The sequence below is a fragment of the Cygnus atratus genome, chromosome 26 (assembly GCF_013377495.2).
Source record: "Cygnus atratus isolate AKBS03 ecotype Queensland, Australia chromosome 26, CAtr_DNAZoo_HiC_assembly, whole genome shotgun sequence".
NCBI lineage: Eukaryota > Metazoa > Chordata > Aves > Anseriformes > Anatidae > Cygnus > Cygnus atratus.
In genome coordinates this window covers 4419038-4437802 of record NC_066387.1, presented here as the reverse complement: position 1 = coordinate 4437802, position 18765 = coordinate 4419038, and the positions used below count along the sequence as shown (strand labels likewise).

The following is an 18765-nucleotide window of genomic DNA, read 5'->3' as shown; positions in this document are numbered from 1 at the left end:
GGTGCTGGGCATCCCGTGCACCCTCGGCCATGGGCCTGGTACTGCCCCGGCGCTGCGCACCCCGGGCACCCCATGCCTTGGGCACCCGGTGCATCTCCTGCACCCGCCATGGGCACCGCGCCCCCGAGGCCCTGCGCACCCTGGGGACACCCCGTGTGCAGGGAGGGGCGTGAGCAGCCCTGCCCCACGCACAGCCCTGCCTGGCCAGGGGTCCCCCGTGGGGTGGGAGCGCTGGGGTCCCCCCGGCACCGCCGGCTCTGCGCACCGCGGGCATCGAGGGCACCGCGGGCATCGAGGGCACCGCGAGCACTGCTCCTGCTCTGCGCCTTCCTCTGCAGCTCCGCGGGGTGCGGGGTCAGGGCAGGGGGTGCTGGGGTGCCCCAAGGAGAGGGGGGCTCTGGGTCACTGGTGGTCTCGGGGGTGGGCACTGGGGGGCACTGGGAGCAGTGTGGGGGAGTACTGGGGGCACTGGGAGGGGTGAGTATTGGGGTCATGGGAACCCCGACTCCAACAGGCACTGGGGGTGCTGGAAGTAGTGGGAGGGGGCGGCTCGGGGCCATTGGGACCCCAAAAGGAAGCATTGGGGTCTCTGGGAGGACTGGGAAGGGGTAACTGGGGGCACTGGGACAGCCCTGGGAGCAGTGTGGGGGGCGTAACTGGGGGCACTGGGAGGACTGGGGCGGGGTAACTGGGGGCACTGGGACACTCCTGGGAGCACTGTGAGCAGTATGGGGGGGTTCTGGGGCCCTGGGCTGGGCACTGGGGGCACTGGGAGCGTTCTGGGGTCGCGGGCCCCCCCCGCGCTGCTTGGCCTGGTCGGCGCTGGGGGGGCACCCGAGGGGAGCCGCATGCCGCGGGTCCCCCCTCGACTTCTGCCGTTGCCCCTTTAAGGCGCTGCCCTCCCCTCAACGCTTCCCCGTCCGCACGCCGGTTCCTGATTGGCTGGGCGGCCGGCCGCGCGCGCCGAACCCAGCGTACGCGAGCGCGCAGCGACGGCCCCCGCCTCGCCCCGCCCCTTCCCCGCCTCCTCCCCGTGACGTACACCGGTTGCAGCCAATCGGCGCGGGGCCGCTCGGCCACGGGCCCGGCGCGGGGAGCGAATCGGCGGAGCGGAAGCGGGGGCTCATTTGCATAATAATAGAGGGGCGTGGCCGGGCGAGGAAGGGAGGCCGAGGGGCCCGGCGGCGTCAGGGAAGGTGGGGGCGGGGGGGGGCCCAAGATGGCGGGGGGGGGGCCGGGGGTAACGAGGGGCGGGGGGGGGCCGGGGAGGGGCGGCCCGGAGGTGCTGGGGGGGGGCTGGGTGTAGGGAGGGGGCTGGGGGGGTGTGTGGGGGGGTCCGGGGGTGCTGGAGGGGGGGCCTGGGGGGGGTCTGGGGAGGATCTGGAGGTGCTGGGGGGGGCCTGGAAGGGGCCTGGGGGCGTTGGTGGGGTGTCTGGAGGTGCTGGGGGGGCTGGGTGTAGGGAGGGGGGCTGGGGAGGTCCTGGAGGTGCTTGGGGGGGGGCCTGGAAGGGGCCTGGGGGGTGCTGGGGGGGGCTGGAGGGGGTCTAGGGGTGCTGGGGGGGGGTGGGGGTGTAGGGAGGGGTCCTGGGGGGGGCTGGGAGTGCTGGGGGGGGTCATGAAGGGGCTTGGAGGTGCTTGGGGGGGGGGTCTGGGGAGGCCCTGGGGGTGCTTGGGGGGGGATCTGGAAGGGGCCTGGGGGTGTTGGGGGGGGATCTGGAAGGGGCCTGGGGGTGTTGGGGGGGGGCTGGGAGTGCTGAGGGGGGGGGGGTCATGAAGGGGCCTGGGAGTGCTGTGGGGGGCTGGAGGGCATCTAGGGGTGCTGAAGGGGGGTGGCTGGGGGTGTAGGAAGGGGTGCTGTGGGGGGGTCTGGAGGTGCTGGAGGGGGTCTAGGGGTGCTGGGGGGGTGCTGGGTTGCTGGGGGGGTCTAGGGGTTCTGGGAGGGGCTGGAGGTGCTGGGGGTGTCTGGTGGTGTGGGGGGGCCTGGGGGTACTGGGGGGGGCTGGAGGTGCTGGGGAGGGTCTGGGGGTGTAGGAAGGGGGTGTCTGGGGGTGCTGGGGGGGTTGAGGAGGGACGGCCATGGGGGCCTGGAGGGAAGGAGTTGAGCAAGGGGGGGCTTGGCCCGTGGCTTCGGTGGTCCCCAGGGCCCCGGTGACACCCCCGGTTTTGTCCCTCAGGGTCCTGCTCTGAGCTGCCCCCCGGCTGCCCATGGCCCACAGCACGAAGCAGGCGCCCGCTGGGATGCTGTAAGTGCCCCCCCAGCCCGGCACCCGGCCCCGGGGGGTGACAAGCCCCCCAGAGAGGGGTGTCACCGGGGGGGGGGGGGGCTGACAAGCGTCGCCGTGCCCGCCTCGGGGACCTTTCCTGTAGGAACTGGTGCAAAAACCATAAAACGTGCCGTGAGATTAGGATCATCTCAGCCTTAGCTCGGTCAGGACAAACCATGCCCACCCCCCGGGGGACGATGCCCACCCCCAGGGACGTTCCAGCTGCTGCCACCGCCGGGTCCCGGGGCGCCGGGTCCCGGAGCCGCTGCAAGGCCGGGCAGGCGGCGCGGGGAGGTGGTGGATGCCCAAGGGAGCCGAGATAAGGGGAGGAATCGTGCCGGGAATAGCTTTACTTTTTAAAGCATCCTCAGGCACGAAAGGAATCCGCGGCGCTGCGTGGGGGAGGCAGAGCTCGCCGTCTGGGGGGGGCGTCAGCACATTCCCAGCCGCCGTGCGGGACGTTACCGGGCTGGTGTGGCCGGGAGTGTTTTGTTAGGGCTGATAAAGAAGGGCTGAGGCCCGCTGGAGCCGCAGCAGTTGTTTTTTGTTTTTTGTTTTTTGTTTTTTCCCGGGAGGCTGAAGATGTCCTCACACCTTCCCGTAGCTTCAGTGCAAGCGGCTAGGTCCCGGGGAGGATCAGCCTTAAGAGGCGGTGTCCCCAGGGCTCGCAGAAAGGGGACAGAAATTAATTGCCAGGTGAACTGTGGCTCGTGCAGGGCTCTGTACGGAGATCTGGGTTCACACCGAGCGTGTGACGTGACCGAGGGACGCGACAAACAAGGGAGCGAGTCCGGATCTGCCTGGCTTCTAGTGCACAGCCAAGTTCTCGTTCCCTTGGCGGGCTTGTGCCTAGCCCCTCGCTATTAAACGTGTCTTGTGACTCGGATGAAAGTACAGCCCGGCCGTGCTGGCCACGCCGCTCGCGCCCTTTGTCTCTCCCCGTGTCCGGCAGGCCCGGCCGCGCTCTGGTGTGGTCGGGTGCGTGATCGGCTGGGCTGCCGCCGGCAGCAATCGCTGTGATCGGGCCATCAAAGTCGGAGGATCAAAGGGCGCGAGCGGGCCGGGGGCTCCGCCGTGGGAAGGAGCCGGCTGAAGAGGGAGCCGGGGCCAGCTGGTGCCGTGGGGGCCCCAGGGAGAGGCCGCGGTGCTGCTGGGGGGGTTCCTACCCCGGCTTGGTCCGTGCTGGGGCTGCTGAGGGTGGCTGCTGGCCCATAAAGATGTGGCATCGGGCTGGAAAGCGGCCTCGGGGCTCCCGGCCTCTCGTTAGAACTGCTGGGTGCATCCGGAGGTGGCTCCGTGAGCCTGGTGCCAGCCACCGAAGGAGCGGTTTTGGCCCTGGCTCGTCCCGCCGGCGCCCTGCCCTCCTCATCCGGTACCCCGGGGGGGTGCTGCCACCAGGATCTGTCTGCACGGCGGCTCCTCCCTCGCCCAGGAGGATCAGCCGGTGCGTGTCACTCAGGACAACTCGCCACGCTGTCTCGGTGGCACGTGGGGATGTCCCCGAGTGTTTTCATGGTCGCCTTCGCTGCTCGCTGCCACCCGGAGCGGTGCTGGCAGCTCCCAGCCCCGCTCAAAACGCCGCCGAGGGGCCTTGGGTGGCCGTTGGAACTCAGAGCAGCTTTTGTGTGCCCGGGGTCGTGTCCTGTCCGCCCGGTGCTGGGCTCTGCTGAGCCCTGGGGCCGCGATCAGGTTTGGGCACTCGGCCTGGGTGGGAGCCAGGGGTCTGGCAGGCCCCGGCGGTGCTGCAGGGGGTGCCGTGATGGATCCAGCAGGCCCCCAGCCCTCTCTGACGGGCGCTCTCTGTCTGCAGGCATGCCGCGGGCAAGGCTCAGCATGGGAACTTCCTGGTGGCCATCAAGCAGGAGAAGGGGGAGGTGGCGCGGGCCAGCAGCGAGAAGCCACACGGCGAGGAGGAGGTGAGCCCCGCTGCCCGCGTCCTTCCCCGCTCTGTCCCCGGGGCTTGGGGCTGTTCCCCAGCTCGCCGAGTCGTGCTGCGGGACCCGTGGCGTGACCGTGGTCAGGGAAGGGCTGAGGGGTGCGGGTCCTGCACCGTCATCGACGCTAGCTTGTCCCTTTCCCTTCTCGGGGCACCAGCCGGTGAAGAAGAGGGGCTGGCCCAAGGGCAAGAAGAGGAAGAAGATCCTTCCCAATGGCCCCAAGGCCCCCGTGACGGGCTACGTTCGTTTTCTGAATGAGCGCCGCGAGCAGATCCGCACGCAGCACCCTGACCTGCCCTTCCCGGAGATCACCAAGATGCTGGGAGCGGAGTGGAGCAAGCTGCAGCTGTCAGAGAAGCAGGTACCGGGGGGGGGGGGGGGGGGGGGGGGCTCGTCTTCTGGGGCTGGCAGCTCCCCCCCAGTCCTGGCGGAGCCTCTCTGGAGGCTCCTGCACCTGACCCCCCTCTGCTCGCTGCCTGGCGCAGGCTGGGAACGGCCCCATCACATCTCGGTGCGCTCGGAAGCCAAAATCTTTGCGCACTCGAGGTCTGGGCACGGAAAGCGCCACAAAGGGGTTACCGGGGAGCCCGGCTCGGTGCTGCTGGGCTGGTGAGCAGGAGCCGGGCCTCGGGGGGTGGGAAGGGGTCAGCAGCACCACGGGGAGCCCACTGCTGGGGCCGGGCCAGGCTGAGGACGTCTGTGACCCTAGCGGTACCTGGATGAAGCGGAGCGGGAGAAGCAGCAGTACATGAAGGAGCTGCGGGAATACCAGCAGTCGGAGGCCTACAAGATGTGCACGGAGAAGATCCAGGAGAAAAAGATCAAGAAAGGTGGGCTGTGGGACCAGAGGCAGCTGCCCTTTGCTCGGGATCCGGCCAAGTGCTGCCGGGGCCTCTGGGGGCTGCCGGGGCGGCTCGTGGAGGGTAACCCCCTTCCTCCTTCCCAGAGGATGCCGGCTCCGTGGCGGTGAACACCCTGCTGAACGGGCACCCGCACAAGGTAGGCTGCTGGCGGCTCCACGGCCGTGTGGGGAAACTGGGGCACGTGGCACTGCTGGGTTTGGCCCCTTCGGGCTGAGGGAGGCGTGGGACGGGCTTCTGGACTGTCCGCTGAAGCAGTGCCTGGAGCTGCAGGAGGCAGCATGTAGCTGTCCCCTCTGCCGGGGGCACGGCGTCCCCTCCGCCCTGCCCGATCCATCCCCTCCTGTCCTCCAGGCTGGGGAGTGCAGCGACACCTTCTCCACCTTCGACGTGCCCATCTTCACTGAAGAGTTCTTGGACCAAAACAAAGGTAAGGGGCTGAGGAAGGGGCCGAGTTTGGGGTGAGGGGAAAGGGTCACCGTACCCCCCCCACCCCCCCAGGACCCCTTTGACCCGCGTTGTCCCCGGCAGCCCGGGAGGCCGAGCTGCGGCGCCTGCGGAAGATGAACACGGAGTTTGAGGAGCAGAACGCCATCCTGCAGAAGCACACGGAGAGCATGAACTGTGCCAAGGAGAAGCTGGAGCAGGAGCTGGCGCAGGAGGAGAGGCAGACCCTGGCCTTGCAGCAGCAGCTCCAGTCCGTGCGGCAGGCCCTCACCACCAGCTTCGCCTCCCTCCCCATCCCTGGTGAGCTCGGGGCAGCCCCGGGGACCGGCCTTGCTGTCCTGGGACATGGTGGCCACGTGGAGGGGCCTGAAGCCAGCAGGGGCTGTAGCAGGGATGTCAGTGGGGCGGGGATAACTGCTCGTCTGCTGCGGGGGGAGGATCACAGAGCGCTTGGGGGCTCTCCAGAGAGTCCAGACATGCCAGCCAGCTCCTCTATAGCAGGACAGGACAAACTGGGAACTGTCCTTGTCTCCAGATGCAGTCACAGCTTCCTCCGGGGAGGTGTTAGGAACAGGAACAATCCTTTTTGTTCCTGGCTTTGTATCGGTGTGAGCTCACTGCTGCAGGAGACGGGACCTCGTTCAGGGTCTCATCCCCAGCACAATGCACGGGGCTGGGTGGGGCCTTACCGGGCTGCTGCCCCGTAGGCACCGGGGAAACCCCGACGCTGAGCACTCTGGACTTCTACATGGCCAAGCTGCACAGCGCCATCGAGAGCAACCCGCTGCAGCATGAGAAGCTGGTGGTTCGCATCAAGGAGATCCTGTCCCGGATAGCCAGGTGAGCGGGGCAGGGCTGGCCGGTGCCCGGCGGGGGTGCAGGGGTGGCTTGGGGCCGTCTCCACACGGTTTGTGGGGAAGAGAAGTCAAAACCCCTGTCATTTGGCCTCGTTTTCCACCCCCTGCAGCGAACACTTGTGAAGAGGACCAGTCCCTGCCGGAGCCCGGGGCCGGCCGGACCACAGCTCTGTCCCTTGGAGCTCACGCAAGGGACAGTCCCTGCTGGTGGTCCGGCTGCTTCCCCCTCCACTTCAGCAGGGGGCGACCCCGGCCCCGCGGCCGTGACATCTCCGAGGACCTTGAGCTTCTGGGGACCAAGCGGTGCCGTGGCTGAGGCCCCAGCATGAGCACCCCCTGCTCTCCCGTGCGCTCCCCAGCTCCCGCGGCATCGCCTCTGGGCATCGCCTGTGGCCCCGGCTCGCTGAGCCCTGGGGGACTCCCCTGAGCGTGGCCTGTGCCAGATGCGGCACCGCAGCCTGCGGGTGGAGGGCCTGAAGGAAAGCAGCCTCTTCCACGGCGACCCAGGGGCTGCGGGGCAGCTGTGACAAGCCCGTAAGGCAGAAGGGCTGACGACCAGCCCCTCCTCCATGGCCTCGCCTCTCCACAATGGGGACAGGACCTCCTTTGAGCTGCCCCTCTGCATGTTTGGCTCGGCTCGAGGCTCCTGTCCCCTACTTGGTGAGCGTGGCCAGGAGCGGCAGCCGTGCACCCTGGGGACCATGGGGAGCCCCTGGGGCTCAGTGCCACATCCCAGCCCCTAAATCAGCCCAGGGACCCTCAGTCTGCAACGGGGGAGGCGACAGGTTTCCTTCCGCTGTCTCTTGTTTTATTTAATCTTCCCTTTTCCCCTCGCTGCTGCCCCTCGGGTGCCTTCAGCCCATCAGCCCCATGCACCCTGCCTGCCCCTTCTGCTTCCCCTGTGCCTTTGGGCCAGGCAGGGCAGCCCCTTCCCCACACACTGGCAAAGGCGAAACTTCTGTGCTGAGGGGGAGCGGGGCCGGAACCCTCCCAGCCCTGGGGAGCCCTCATGGGACCACCGTGATGGCAGCCGCGTCCTCTCCACGCTGTGTCGGGGTCGGACGACCCTGGGGCTGCCCGTCAGAAATCTCAGATTGTGTAATTAGAGAGCGTCTTATTTTCTTACTAGCACTACGTGGATTCGGCCCCGGGTTTAACCTGGGGCAGGGGTCCAACCACCCCTCTCTTGCCTGCAAGGTCGGTGCTCTGTAGATGAGTCTCCTGGTTGCCATCTCCTGGTGGCTGCTCGGCTCGGGATGGAGATGGGAGTGAATAAACGTGGGAGAAACCACCTTGGGCTCTGTGTGTTTGTGCTTGGGGTGGGCTTCAAAGGACAGGAGCTACCTGGAACAGCTTTACCCCCGTCTTGTTGGGTCACAGCCATGAGCTGGCCTCCAGCTGCAAGGGTGATGGCCCCGCACTCATCGTTGCTGCCCCATCCTGCACCCCAGGGGGGTGCGATGGAGCCGTGGTGCTGCTCACCGGAGCTGATCCTACGCGGCGGTGCTCACCCGATCCCGGGGGCTGACCTGCGCCACCGGATCGGGTTCCTGGTCCCTGGGGATCGCCTTACGGCCCGGCCGGGAGCTGGTGCCCATCTATAATTCAGCAGCGGCAGCGGCGGGATGCAGCGGGCGGGCAGGCACGGCCGGCAGCCCCAGGAGGACGGCCCCATGGAGAACGGCGTGGGGCAGGAGCCGGGGGCCCCCGATCCGCCCCCAGCCCCGCGGCCCCCGCGCGTCCGCCCGCGCCTGGTGTTTCGCACCCAGCTGGCCCACGGCAGCCCCACGGGCCGCATCGAGGGCTTCACCAACGTCAAGGAGCTCTACGGCAAAATCGCCGAGGTCTTCAGCATCTCGCCCACCGAGGTGAGGCGGCGGGGTGTGCTGGGGGGGGGCTCGGAGCGAAGGGTGGTGCTGGCACCGCCGGTGTCCCCAGCCGCGGTGACGGGGTGCTGGTGGCAGATACTCTTTTGCACGCTCAACACGCACAAAGTGGACATGCAGAAGCTGCTGGGGGGGCAGATCGGCCTGGAGGACTTCATCTTCGCCCACGTCCGGGGGGAGACGAAGGAGGTGGAGGTGACCAAGACTGAGGATGCGCTGGGACTCACCATCACGGACAACGGGGCTGGCTACGCTTTCATCAAGGTGAGAAAGTGTGTGTGTGTGTGGGGGGGGGCTGGGCAGGGGTCTCTGCGTCTACCCTGGCCCCGGGGGTCCCCCCTCTGCATGGTGCATTTTGGGGGGGCTCCCTGGCTGACCCCATTGCTAAAGGAAATCGGTGCAAGGAGGTGTGGGATGGGGGCTACGTCTGTCTGTCTGTCCTCCCGATGCCGCCCCCCCCCCCCCTTGGTGTCACCGTGTACCCCCCCAGCGGATCAAGGAGGGGAGCATCATCAACCGCATCCAGGCGGTGTGTGTGGGCGACAGCATCGAGGCCATCAACGACCACACCATCGTGGGCTGCCGGCACTACGAGGTGGCCCGCATGCTGCGGGAACTGCCCCGCGCTCAGCCCTTCACCCCTGCGCCTGGTGCAGCCCAAAAAGGCCTTTGGTGAGCGGGGTCGGGGGCTGCTCTGACTGGGGACCCCTGGGAAGGGGCGTCAAGACCCCCTCCTGCAATGCGCATGGGCCGTGCGCTGACCCCACGGTCCCGTGGGAGCGCACACGCCTGCAGTTGTGTCGTAGCACCCTGAGCAGGGTGCTGGGCTCCTGCAGCCTCCCTCAGGATCCACCCCCACTGCTGGGTACCCATGCACGTACCCCTGCATGCACCCCGCACCCTTGCAGCCCCCCCAGGGCTGCGGGCACCCCTGCGAACACCCCACCTCAGGGCACATCCCCACATCTGCCTGTGCGCCCCAAGCTGCCCCCTGTGCCCACCCTTAGTCCTCTGCATGAGCACACCGTACATGTGTGCATCCCTGACCTGCACCCATGGGTGTCCTCGGCCACACACGGATTACCCCATGGGGCCCTCCTTGCGTGTCCCCTGGGGTGTTTGGATAGCCTTGGCTGGCCACCCTTGGGTGTTCTTGGTCACCCTTGGCTGTCCGTCACCGATGTTCTTGGTTATCCTTGGCTGCCCCTCCTTGGTCATCCTTGGACATCCACCCCGGGCACCCTGCCTGCCTCTCGCCCCCACCCCGGGGTGCAGACATGATCGGGCAGAGGACGCGGAGCAGCAGCAAGTGCCCCGCTGAGGGCAGAGTGACCAGCGGGAAGGAGACGCTGCGGCTGCGGGCGCAGGGCCCGGCCACGCTGCAGGAGGGGGTAAGGCACCCCCAGACCCATGGGCAGGCACTGTGCTGGGCTGGGGGAGGATGTACCGCCCCCCCCCCCCCTTGGGTGCCCCCTGCACTGGGTGCCCCCGCTCCCACCCGCAGCCCAGTGCCACGGAGGAAGAAGCCGCCCGCCGCGTGGACGACCTGCTGGAGAGCTACATGGGCATCCGCGACAGCGAGCTGGGTGAGCCCCCCGTGCCCTCCTCCCCCCCCCCCCCCCCCAGTTTGCCCCCCCACCGCTGCTCACCCCTCCCTTCTCCCTGCAGCCGCCACCATGGTGGAGATGGCGAAGCAGAGCCCCGGCACCGCCGCGCTCGCCCGCGGCCTCGACTCGGTGCTGGGCAAGTTCGCCTTCCCCCCGGAGTTCGTGGCCGAGCTGTGGGCGGCTGTCTGCAGCACCGGGGGGGTGCGGGAGTAGCCGGGGGGGGGGGGGGGGGGGAGGGGGGGGCAGTGGTGTCCCCCCACCCAGGTCCCCACTCTATGTCCCCTCTGCGCCACCACCCTGTGTGAGGCTGGCAGTGGCACTGGGTGGGGGGGTGGGGGGGGGTGTCCCCATCCTGCAAACCGTGTGAACGCTGCTGTGCACCCGCCCCGGGGTGGGGGTGGGGGGGTGCAGAGCTCACCCCCATGGGTATGAGCGCCTGTCTATGGGTGCCAGCCCCTCCCCCCCCCCCAACAGGACCCCCCACACCCTTTGCAAGCACCCACAGCACAGCCTGGAGGAGCAGGGCTGGGGGCACCCATGCCCCCCCCCCCCCCCATCCCAGTGGGCACGGAGAGCTGCACAAGCTGCGCTTTATTGGGGAGGGGTCACACGGGGGGGTGTGTGTGTGTGTGTGGGGAGCACCCCCATGCCTCCCACCCCCCCCAAACCCCACCGGGCACCCCATCCCCCGGCCTCAGGGCAGGGAGGGCGGACGTGTGGTGACCGCTAATTAATAAACCACTGCACCGCTGGTTGTGTGCGCCCACATCCCATGGCCGGGGGGGGGGGTGGGGAGGGGGGGATGGGGGGGGGGGGGGTCCCGCTCGTCCCCGTCCCCCCCCCAACTACTGCAGCCGGGCCTCCTGAGCGAGCTTGCGGCGCAGCGAGGGGTTGAGGACGGGGTAGAGGGAGAGCAGGGAGGGCCGGGCGCGCAGCCCCGGGTGCACGCGCTGCAGCACGGCGCGGCGGAACAGGATGTAGACCCAGGGGTCCAGGATCTGGTTCCAGGTGACCATGCGGATGTAGATGAGCAGCAGCTTCTGCGTCTCCGTGGGCAGTGTCCGGGCGCGCTCCCCGGCCGGCAGCTGCTGCAGCACGGTCTGGATGATGAAGATCTGGGGGGAGAGGGGAGGCGTGAGCTGACCGTGGGGGGGGGGGGGGGTGGCGAGGGGCGGTGGGGGCTTCCCACCGGTCCCTGTCAGGGTTTGGGGCCGAACCTGGGGGTCCCACATTGGGCACCCGTGGCCTTGGGCACCCGGTCGGCCTGCAAGGACGAGGATGGGAGGGCCGTGGGATTTCACCGAGGTTGAGGTCCCCAGGTGGAGAGATGGCGGGGGGAGCACATCCAGACCCTGGGCCTCTCCAGAAGGGGCGTAGGGGGGACACCAAGGGCTGGGGCCTCCTCTCGGGGCATGGGGGGAGGTCACCAAGATCATGGGGCTTCACCAGGAGGGGCTGGGAAGGGGTGCACTGAGAGCTGGGGCCTTGCTGCGGGTGATGGGGGGGGGGAACACCAGGACCTCACCAGGAGGGACACAAGGGGACAGCTCCCAGGGCCACACCACAGGGGACAAGGAGGGGGGCACCAATACCTGCAGCCTCACCAGGAGGGACACGGGGGCACCAGGCTGGACGTGGGGAGGACATTGAGACCTGACCCCCCCCCCCCCCCCCCCCCCCCGTGAGGGCCACACCACAAGCCAGGGCCTCACCAGGAGCGGCATCCAGCAAATGGTGGCAATGATCATGATGCCCACGAGCTGCACCATCATCTCCACCTCGCTGTCCCGCCGCCGCTGCACGGACTCCCGGTCGTGGTAGACGCGGCAGAGTGTGACCACGCTGACCGTGTTGAAGATGAAGGAGAGCAGTACGGAGAAGATGCCCAGCAGGGCGAAGAGCAGGCAGAAGACGGCGTTGCCGGTGTCGGGCAGGAGGGTGAGGAAGCACCAGGAGCCGGGGTACTGCAGCGTGTAGCGGCCCAGCCCCAGCACCGGCAGCAGCCCCAGCACACAGGAGAAGCCCCACACCATCCCCACGATGGACCACGCACGGCGCTTGGAGATGCTGGTGGAGCGGGAGAAAGGGTGGTTGATGCCGAAGAACCTCTCGCCGGCCATGGTGGCCCCCAGCAGCAGTGGACACTGCCCGAAGAAGACCATGGAGAAGCCAAGGAAGTTGCAGAGATGGCAGCTGGGGTCCACCTCAGCCCAGTTGAACTTGATGAAGTGGTAGGGGATGATGACCGAGGCCGTCACCAGCAGCCCCATGAAGTCTGTGACCACCAGCCCGCAGAGGAAGACGAGGAAGGAGGAGCGGGACCGGCTGGTGAGCTTGCGGGAGGAGCTGAGCAGGACGTAGAGGGCGAAGAGGTTGGAGCAGAGGCCGATGAGGCCGAAGGCAGTGGAGAACCATGGTGAGGCGATGGCTTTCTTCTGCGTCTCGTTGAGGCTGATGCTGAGGTTGACCACCCCGAAGCAGGTGTCCGGCCGGGCAGCCAGGCTCACGTTGGGGAGCTCCGTGTCCCCCCACCCCATCCTGGTCCTTCTGCTGCCTTCAGGCGCCCCTCAAGCTCGGCTCCATAGCACGTCCTGCCCCCAGGTCCCAGCGCTGGCTCCGATCCCACTTGGCTCTATGGGGACAAAGGGAGTTTTAGGGACAGTTCCCCCCATGGCCAAGACCACTGCCACCCACCCAGAGCCTGTGGATGTGGGGCGCCCCACGGGATGCCGTGGTGGGGGTCTGGGTGCTGCCTGGCCCCAGCCCTGCAGCTGGCTGGGATTAACCGTTCCCGGCCGCGAGCCATGGGGCCAGCGGCCACCAGGCCCTAATCCCTCGTGCTCGTTGTTTGGAGAAGCGCGCCGCTGCCAGCTGGGCTCGCTGACAGCTCTGTCCTGTGCTGGGGTGGCCCAGCCAGACCACCCCCCCTCAGAGGCTGTGGGCATAGGGTTGGGTGGCTGTGCCTGGGACAGATCCTGCCCACGGGCAGGGGCACTGCCAGTGCTCAGCATCACCAGGGACCTTGCAAAACCCCTGCCCCTGCCCCATCCTAACATTCCTGCAGCGGGGCGGGGGAACTGAGGCACTCATAAGGCGGGGGCTCTGCACATCCTCTGGTGCTCCCAGGGCCACCATGGTCACTTTGTCCATCCCCAGGGGTCCCCAGCCCCGCAGCACGCAGGCGGGCGCTCTCCCTGCTGCATCCCAGCTGTGGGCTGGGCACGGGACCAGCTCCGCATGCCGAGCCGGGATCGGGGATGTGGCCGCATCCTCCACGCCCGCTGTGGGGCTGGAGCAGGATTAGTTTAAAAGCTTCCCCCCCCACCCCCCGCGCCTGTGGCCGGGTGCCCACGTGGTGTTCGCTCAACCGCAGGCAGGACGTTCACGCCCGGAGACGCGTGGTGCACATGGCACCCATGCGGGGGTCACCCCACGACCCTGGTTGCCCCCCTCCACCCCAGCACATCCACCTGCAGGTGTGGGGGATGCAGCCAGGTCTCGCATTCCCCCATCCTGTCTGTGGCAGCCGGAGCTGTTGGCCTGGGGACAGGGGATGGCGCGCTGCCCCGGCGGCCTGCTGGGCGCCGGCCTCTGTCCGGGGAGCATCTGGCAGCCGGGCAGCCCCAGCGCTGCTTTCGCCATCGCTAATTAGCGCAGCCTGTTTGCAACGGGGTGATCCGGGACAGGGTGGAGCCGCTTCCAGAGCAAGCAGAGACACAGCTGGACCCGACCCCAGCCAGAGGGACGTGGGGACTGGGCCCGTTTCTCAGGACAGGGATGTCCCCACCACCCGCCTGCCCCGTCCCCAGGCTGCCCAGTACCACCTCCCCGTGCCTGGCCACCCCTGGGGACCAGGGCACTGCAGAGGTTGCTGCAGCTGCCTCCACCGCAGCCGGCACTGCGAATGGCCCCACGGCTGCGGGGGTCCCGTCACCCCCTCGTGCGTGGTGCCACCGCCACCTGCCCCATCCCCGACTCAAACCTCAAACTGGCCCCGACCAGCGACGGCTGCAGTGGCTGCCCCAGCACCCGCCTCCCCTGTGCATCCCAGGGAGCCCAGCTCCACGTCAGCCGCCCGGCGCCCTGACCCGCCGCCCCCTTCTTGGCCGTGGGAGGCAAGGCCCGGCTGCGGGGCCTGGAGCCGCCGCGCTGATCCCAGGGCTGGGATGGGGCCAGGGATTGCAACACGCGGCGGTGGGGCGGGCGGTGGGGCTGGGGGTGCCGAATGGCACCGGCACAGCACGGCAGCACTGCTGCCCGCTCTGCTGCCGTCCCCTGGGGAGGACGCTGGGGTGGTGGTGGTGTTGTGACCCTGTCCCCATCCCCGACCCTGTCCCCGTCCCTGTGTGGGGCTGCTGGCAAAGCCTGGCGGTGACTCACTGCTGAAGGGTGAGGACGGCCCCGGCTTTTTCCATGAGACAAGAGTGAAAACTTGCCACTGTTTGTTTGCTCCTGTCCCTGAGGGACCGCAGCAGTAGCCCCAAAGGTGTTGGTCCCCTTGGGACTGATGTCAGGCCCCGGTGGGATGGCGCCATGTCCCGCGCTCCTGGCCCTGGTGAATTCATCCTGGCCCCACGGTGCTGCTGGGTGCTGTGGCAAACCACCTGCTCTGGCCCCACGCAGCCTTGGCACTGCCAGTGCCCAGCAGCTCAACCCTGAGCTGTGCCTCAGTTTCCCCATCGCTGCCTGCAGCACTTGGCCGTGTCCCCGCCGCTGTCCCTCCCGCTACTGAGACAGCCCAGCCCTGGCAGCGGGGCCGCAGCAGGAGGAATTCAGTTGCTTGGCAGAATAGGGGCTGGGTGGGCACCGGCCCCACCAGGCACAAAGCCAGGCTGGCGGCGTGCTGCAGTGTGTGTGGGGGCTGCAGGGCCCCCCGGGGCGTGCGGGGTAACTTTGTCCTGAGGTCTTGTGGCCACGGGATGTGCCCGGCTGCCGAGCGGCTCTGCAGGGTACCCACAGCTCCAGCACAGCAGGATCCGAACCCACCCGAAGTGGAAGGATGCAAGTCCATCACGCATCACGCTCTGTGGAAGGCCACAACCCCAATAGTGGCAGGATCCGACCCCATCCTGTGGCAGCATCCACCACGGGGCGGCAGCAATGCCAGGGCTGAGCAGCCAGTGCCACCCTGCACGGGGCCAGGCAGCACTTAGAGGGAATCAAATATTAAAGAGCGCCCATTTAGCGCTAGCAGGGCTGTCACTGAGCCGAACCCCACCAGCCCCGGCTGCTCTGCAGAGCAAAGCAGAGGCACTTACGGGAAGGGATTCATGAGCGGGGCAGAGGCTCCTCACTTGCCATCTCCCCCCATCCAGGGCAGCCGTCGCGTGAGGTGGCGTGTGGGGATGGCAGCACCTGTGGAGGAGACACCCTGAGTCCGTGCCTCGGCCCCCGCTTTGGGGGTGCTGGAGCCAGCAGGAGCCCCAGCGGGGAGATCCTGGGACAAAATCCCGGAGGAGAGGAGCCGGCTCCTAAATGGGCTGCTGCAGGCTGTGTTGGCAGCCCTGGTGCGGGCACTAATGGGGTTTCTGGCGCCGCGTGAGCCCATGGGCCGGCGTTTCGCCAGGGATGCGCAGCATCTTGCCCTGCCTCTGCGGCTTCCTGCCCTCGCCACTTCTGAGGGCAGTGAGGAAAAGGCGTCACCAACAGTACGGGGGGACGCAGAGGGGTCCCGCTGCTGCCCGGGTCCTGCCCCAGCTCATCGCTTCCATGGGTGCTGGGCAGGGTTAGGAATGGGAGCGGGCAGAACAGCGGGCATCCCGCGGGCACACTAGCAGCGAGCTCCCAAAGCAGGGCCCGGCAGATGGGAGCATGTCCCCATGCTGAAGGCGCCACAGCAGCAGGGCTCTGGGACGGGATTGTGCTGGGGGGCAGGAGGTGAGGGCGAGGGGGAGCACTGCAGCCCCTGGGCTCTGCCCCGCTGGGTGTGGTGCTGGGAGCTGCAGGGTCCCTGCTCCGGGCATTTGCCTTTATCCCGTGTGTGTCCCGTCTCTCTCTGCTTGCTGGACCTCTCCAGGGATGGCCCCAACTTTCCGTGTAGTGTCCCCAGCCCGATGTCCCCAGCAGGTGGTCCCACGGGACACGGTTGGGCGCAGCCGTCCCTGCCAGGGCTGGACGTGACCCCTCGGCAGCTGCCCCGGGGCTGCTGCTCTCTGGGCAGATCAGCTCAAGGACATCGGCCGAGACGGGAAATGCATTGGCCACGTCATGGGGATGGGGACCTGGCAGGGCTCCAGAGTCCCTCCCCGGACCCACAGCCATCAAAGCGACCCGCTGCCGGGGGAGCCTGGAGTGGGGACTTCCACGGGCTGTCCGGGAAGGGGATGGCCATGGGAAGCAGGGACACAATCGGCGGCAGCCCCAGCCAGGCACCTGTCCCTGTCGTGGCCCACAGCAGAGGTCCCCAGCTGGACGTCCTCAACCTGCTCAGAGTCAGGGCTGCCTGGGGCTCATCGCTGGCCCCTGGGGGCATTGAGCACAGTCCCCATCCCATCTTGCTCCCAACCTGTCCCTGGGAGCAGGGCAGGTGGTGGCAGCTCCCCGGCCACCCTTGGGAGCACGAGCAGGGGGCCGGGTGGTGCGGGGAGCCTCTGCCACAGCATCGCAGGGGTGTCAAAGTCCCTTCTCTGTCCTGTCCCGTCCCTCAGCACCTCCGCCCAGTGACAAACTTTGCGGTGGCAGCGGAGGGTGGGTGGCAGGAGGCAGCACTGCCCGGCCCCTCGCAGCGAGTGGGGTCTTCCCAGGCGGTGCAGCGAGGGGCGCGGGGGCACCGCTCCCCCCGGAGCGCTCCAGCCCTGCTGTGTAAGGTAGCCCTTATCGGCCCGGCCAGCCCTGCCGCCCCGCGCAGCCCCTCTGTCTGTCCGCCTGCGGTCTGTCCATCCACCTCAGCCCCTTCATCATCTACCCCAACCCCCCCGGCCGTCTGTCCCAGCCTCTCCATCTGCCTGTCCTAGCTCCTCCACCCACCCATCCATCCATCCACCCACCCACCCACGCACCCACCCATCCCAGCCCCTCTGTCCGTCTGTCCCAGCCCCCCGTCCGTCTGTCCAAGCCCTAGGGTCTGCCCATCTCCCCCAGCCCTCCCGCCCGTCCACCCGCGGTCCGCCCGTCTGTCCCGGCCCCTCGGTGGGAGCCCCGCGCTCTGTCCCCCTCCCCGGCCCCTCCGCCCACCCCAGCCGTGGGCGCTCTTTGTCCGTCCCGGCCCCTCCGTGCCGCCCCCCGCGGCCCCTTTCCGCCCTCCCCCCCCACCGCGGGGCCGCTCCCGGGGCAGGCGGAGGGGGGGCGCCCCCGGCCCGGCCCCCCCCAGCGCCCCCGGGCCCTACCTCGTGGCGATGCGCGGGGGCTGGCGGGCGGGGGCGGGAGGGGCTCGGCTCGGCTCGGCTCAGCCCGGCCCGGTTCGGTTCGGCTCAGCCCGGCTCAGTTCATCCCCGCACGGTTCGGCCCGGTTCGGCTCAGCGCGGCTCGGCTCCGTTCAGCCCGGCTCGGCGCAGCCCGGCTCGGTTCGTCTCGGCTCTGCCCAGCTCGGCTCAGCACGGCCCCGAGGGGGAAGGGCCGGGCTCGGGGCCCCCCCCCTCCCCCTGCCCCTTCCCCTCCCCCTGCCCCGCCCCGGCCCGCGCCCCCCCCCGAGCCCCGAACGGGGCCGGACCCGGCCCGGCCGCCCGGCACCGCCCCCCCCCCCCCCCCAGCACCCACGCGTGTCCCCGCGCCCCCCACCCCGCTCCCCCCGGCCCTGCCCCGGGGGCGCCCCCGCTGTGCCCCCCGCAGCATCCCCCGGTGCTGAGTCAGCGGGGCTGAGCCCGGCCCCCACGCGTGGGGCAAGGACACGCGTGGGACACGGACACGCGTGGACGTGGCCACCGGCCTCACCTGGCCCCACCGCACGGCTGCGGGAAGGGGCTGGCGCTGGGCACCCCGTCCCCCGCCGTCCCCCGGCTATATTTAGCGGGGCCGCGCTCCGATCCGGGTTACTCACTTGTTTACCCGAGCTGGATTCCTGCCTCTGGTGGGGGCCATCCCCGCCCTGCCGCCAGCCCAGCGGGACCCGCACCGGCACCCCCGGCCCCACCGCTGTGGGACCACGTCCTTGAGCCCGCCAAGGGGCCACCGACGCCGCCCCCGGGGAATGGGGAGGCTGCGGGATGGATGGGGAGGAGAAGGGTGCTGGTTGGGCACCAGCGGGTGTCCCCAGCAGCGTCCCTGCGTGGCCCACATGAGCCCAGCCGGCCGGGATGTCCCCCACATCCCGGGGGACACGGCCAGGCCGGATGCAGCATGGCTTTACACGCACAGGGGTTTGTCTGGGCGCAGCGTCCCAAAGTTGAGGCCGCGTTGTGGCACAAGGGGACACGACCACCTCCGCTGTCCCCCTGTGCCCATCCATCCAGGCCACTGTGTGCCACCGGGGAGCGGAGCCCGCTCGTCACGCCCGCATCCCCGTCCTGCGCCAAAGAGAGCGACTGACACGGGAGCGTCCCTCGTGCCCGCCGTGGTGTCACAGCCGAGAACCACGAGGCGTGGAGCTGCGAGGCTCTGCTGGCTCTGGTGGCAGCGGATGCCGCTGGGGTGTGACCCCCGCAGCCCGCGCGGGGCACAGAGGATGTGGGCAGGGGGTGCGGCGGGCGGGGAGCCTCTGGGTGCTGCAGGCACCCGCTGCCGCCGCCTCTGGGAGCGGAAAAGAGTTCGGCCCCCACAAAGCCAGCGTGGGGCTTCACCGTGGCACACGACGAGGCAGAGGCGGGCGATCAGCTCCCCTGAAATACGGCAGGGGTGGAGAAGAGCGCTGAGAACTGCCAGGGCAGCGAAAAGCCCCGGGCGTCAGCTGGACCTTGCCCCTATAGGGGCTGCGGTGACTCCAGCATTCCCCGGGAGGGGACGCGGTGTGACAATTCGGGGGCAGCCAGAGCA

General features: G+C 69.1%; 3 protein-coding genes across 3 annotated transcripts; 2 read left to right on the top strand and 1 right to left on the bottom strand.

The window, feature by feature from the left end:
- The first annotated feature begins 1125 nt into the window (after positions 1 to 1125).
- HMG20B (high mobility group 20B) lies at positions 1126 to 7656 on the top strand. The gene is made up of 10 exons (XM_035568122.1): positions 1126 to 1196; positions 2175 to 2243; positions 4075 to 4180; positions 4359 to 4562; positions 4911 to 5031; positions 5148 to 5200; positions 5416 to 5491; positions 5593 to 5808; positions 6216 to 6348; positions 6476 to 7656. Exons 2-10 carry the CDS (start codon positions 2206 to 2208, stop codon positions 6486 to 6488), a joined length of 960 nt encoding a protein of 319 aa, XP_035424015.1. The 5' UTR covers positions 1126 to 1196; positions 2175 to 2205; the 3' UTR covers positions 6489 to 7656.
- A 334-nt stretch (positions 7657 to 7990) lies between these two features.
- On the top strand, positions 7991 to 10071 carry GIPC3 (GIPC PDZ domain containing family member 3). Its single transcript, XM_035568140.2, is given in 7 exon segments — positions 7991 to 8233; positions 8330 to 8515; positions 8742 to 8891; positions 8893 to 8923; positions 9527 to 9642; positions 9756 to 9837; positions 9920 to 10071. Coding segments are annotated over 7 exon segments (960 nt in total).
- Positions 10072 to 10435: 364 nt separating this feature from the next.
- TBXA2R (thromboxane A2 receptor) lies at positions 10436 to 17290 on the bottom strand. The gene is made up of 4 exons (XM_035568103.2): positions 17184 to 17290; positions 15117 to 15213; positions 11571 to 12490; positions 10436 to 10973 (listed from the first exon to the last, which is right to left on the bottom strand). Exons 3-4 carry the CDS (start codon positions 12393 to 12395, stop codon positions 10704 to 10706), a joined length of 1095 nt encoding a protein of 364 aa, XP_035423996.1. The 5' UTR covers positions 12396 to 12490; positions 15117 to 15213; positions 17184 to 17290; the 3' UTR covers positions 10436 to 10703.
- Between the last annotated feature and the right edge of the window lie 1475 nt (positions 17291 to 18765).

Coding starts and splice junctions, on each gene's coding strand:
- HMG20B (XM_035568122.1), top strand. CDS start 2,206: ATGGCCCACAGCACGAAGCAGGCGCCCGCTGGGATGCT. Junction 2,244..4,074: donor CAGGCGCCCGCTGGGATGCT/GTAAGTGCCCCC, acceptor CTCTGTCTGCAG/GCATGCCGCGGGCAAGGCTC. Junction 5,032..5,147: donor GGAGAAAAAGATCAAGAAAG/GTGGGCTGTGGG, acceptor CCTCCTTCCCAG/AGGATGCCGGCTCCGTGGCG.
- TBXA2R (XM_035568103.2), bottom strand. CDS start 12,395: ATGGGGTGGGGGGACACGGAGCTCCCCAACGTGAGCCTGGCTGCCCGG. Junction 10,974..11,570: donor TTTGCTGGATGCCGCTCCTG/GTGAGGCCCTGG, acceptor CTCTCCCCCCAG/ATCTTCATCATCCAGACCGT.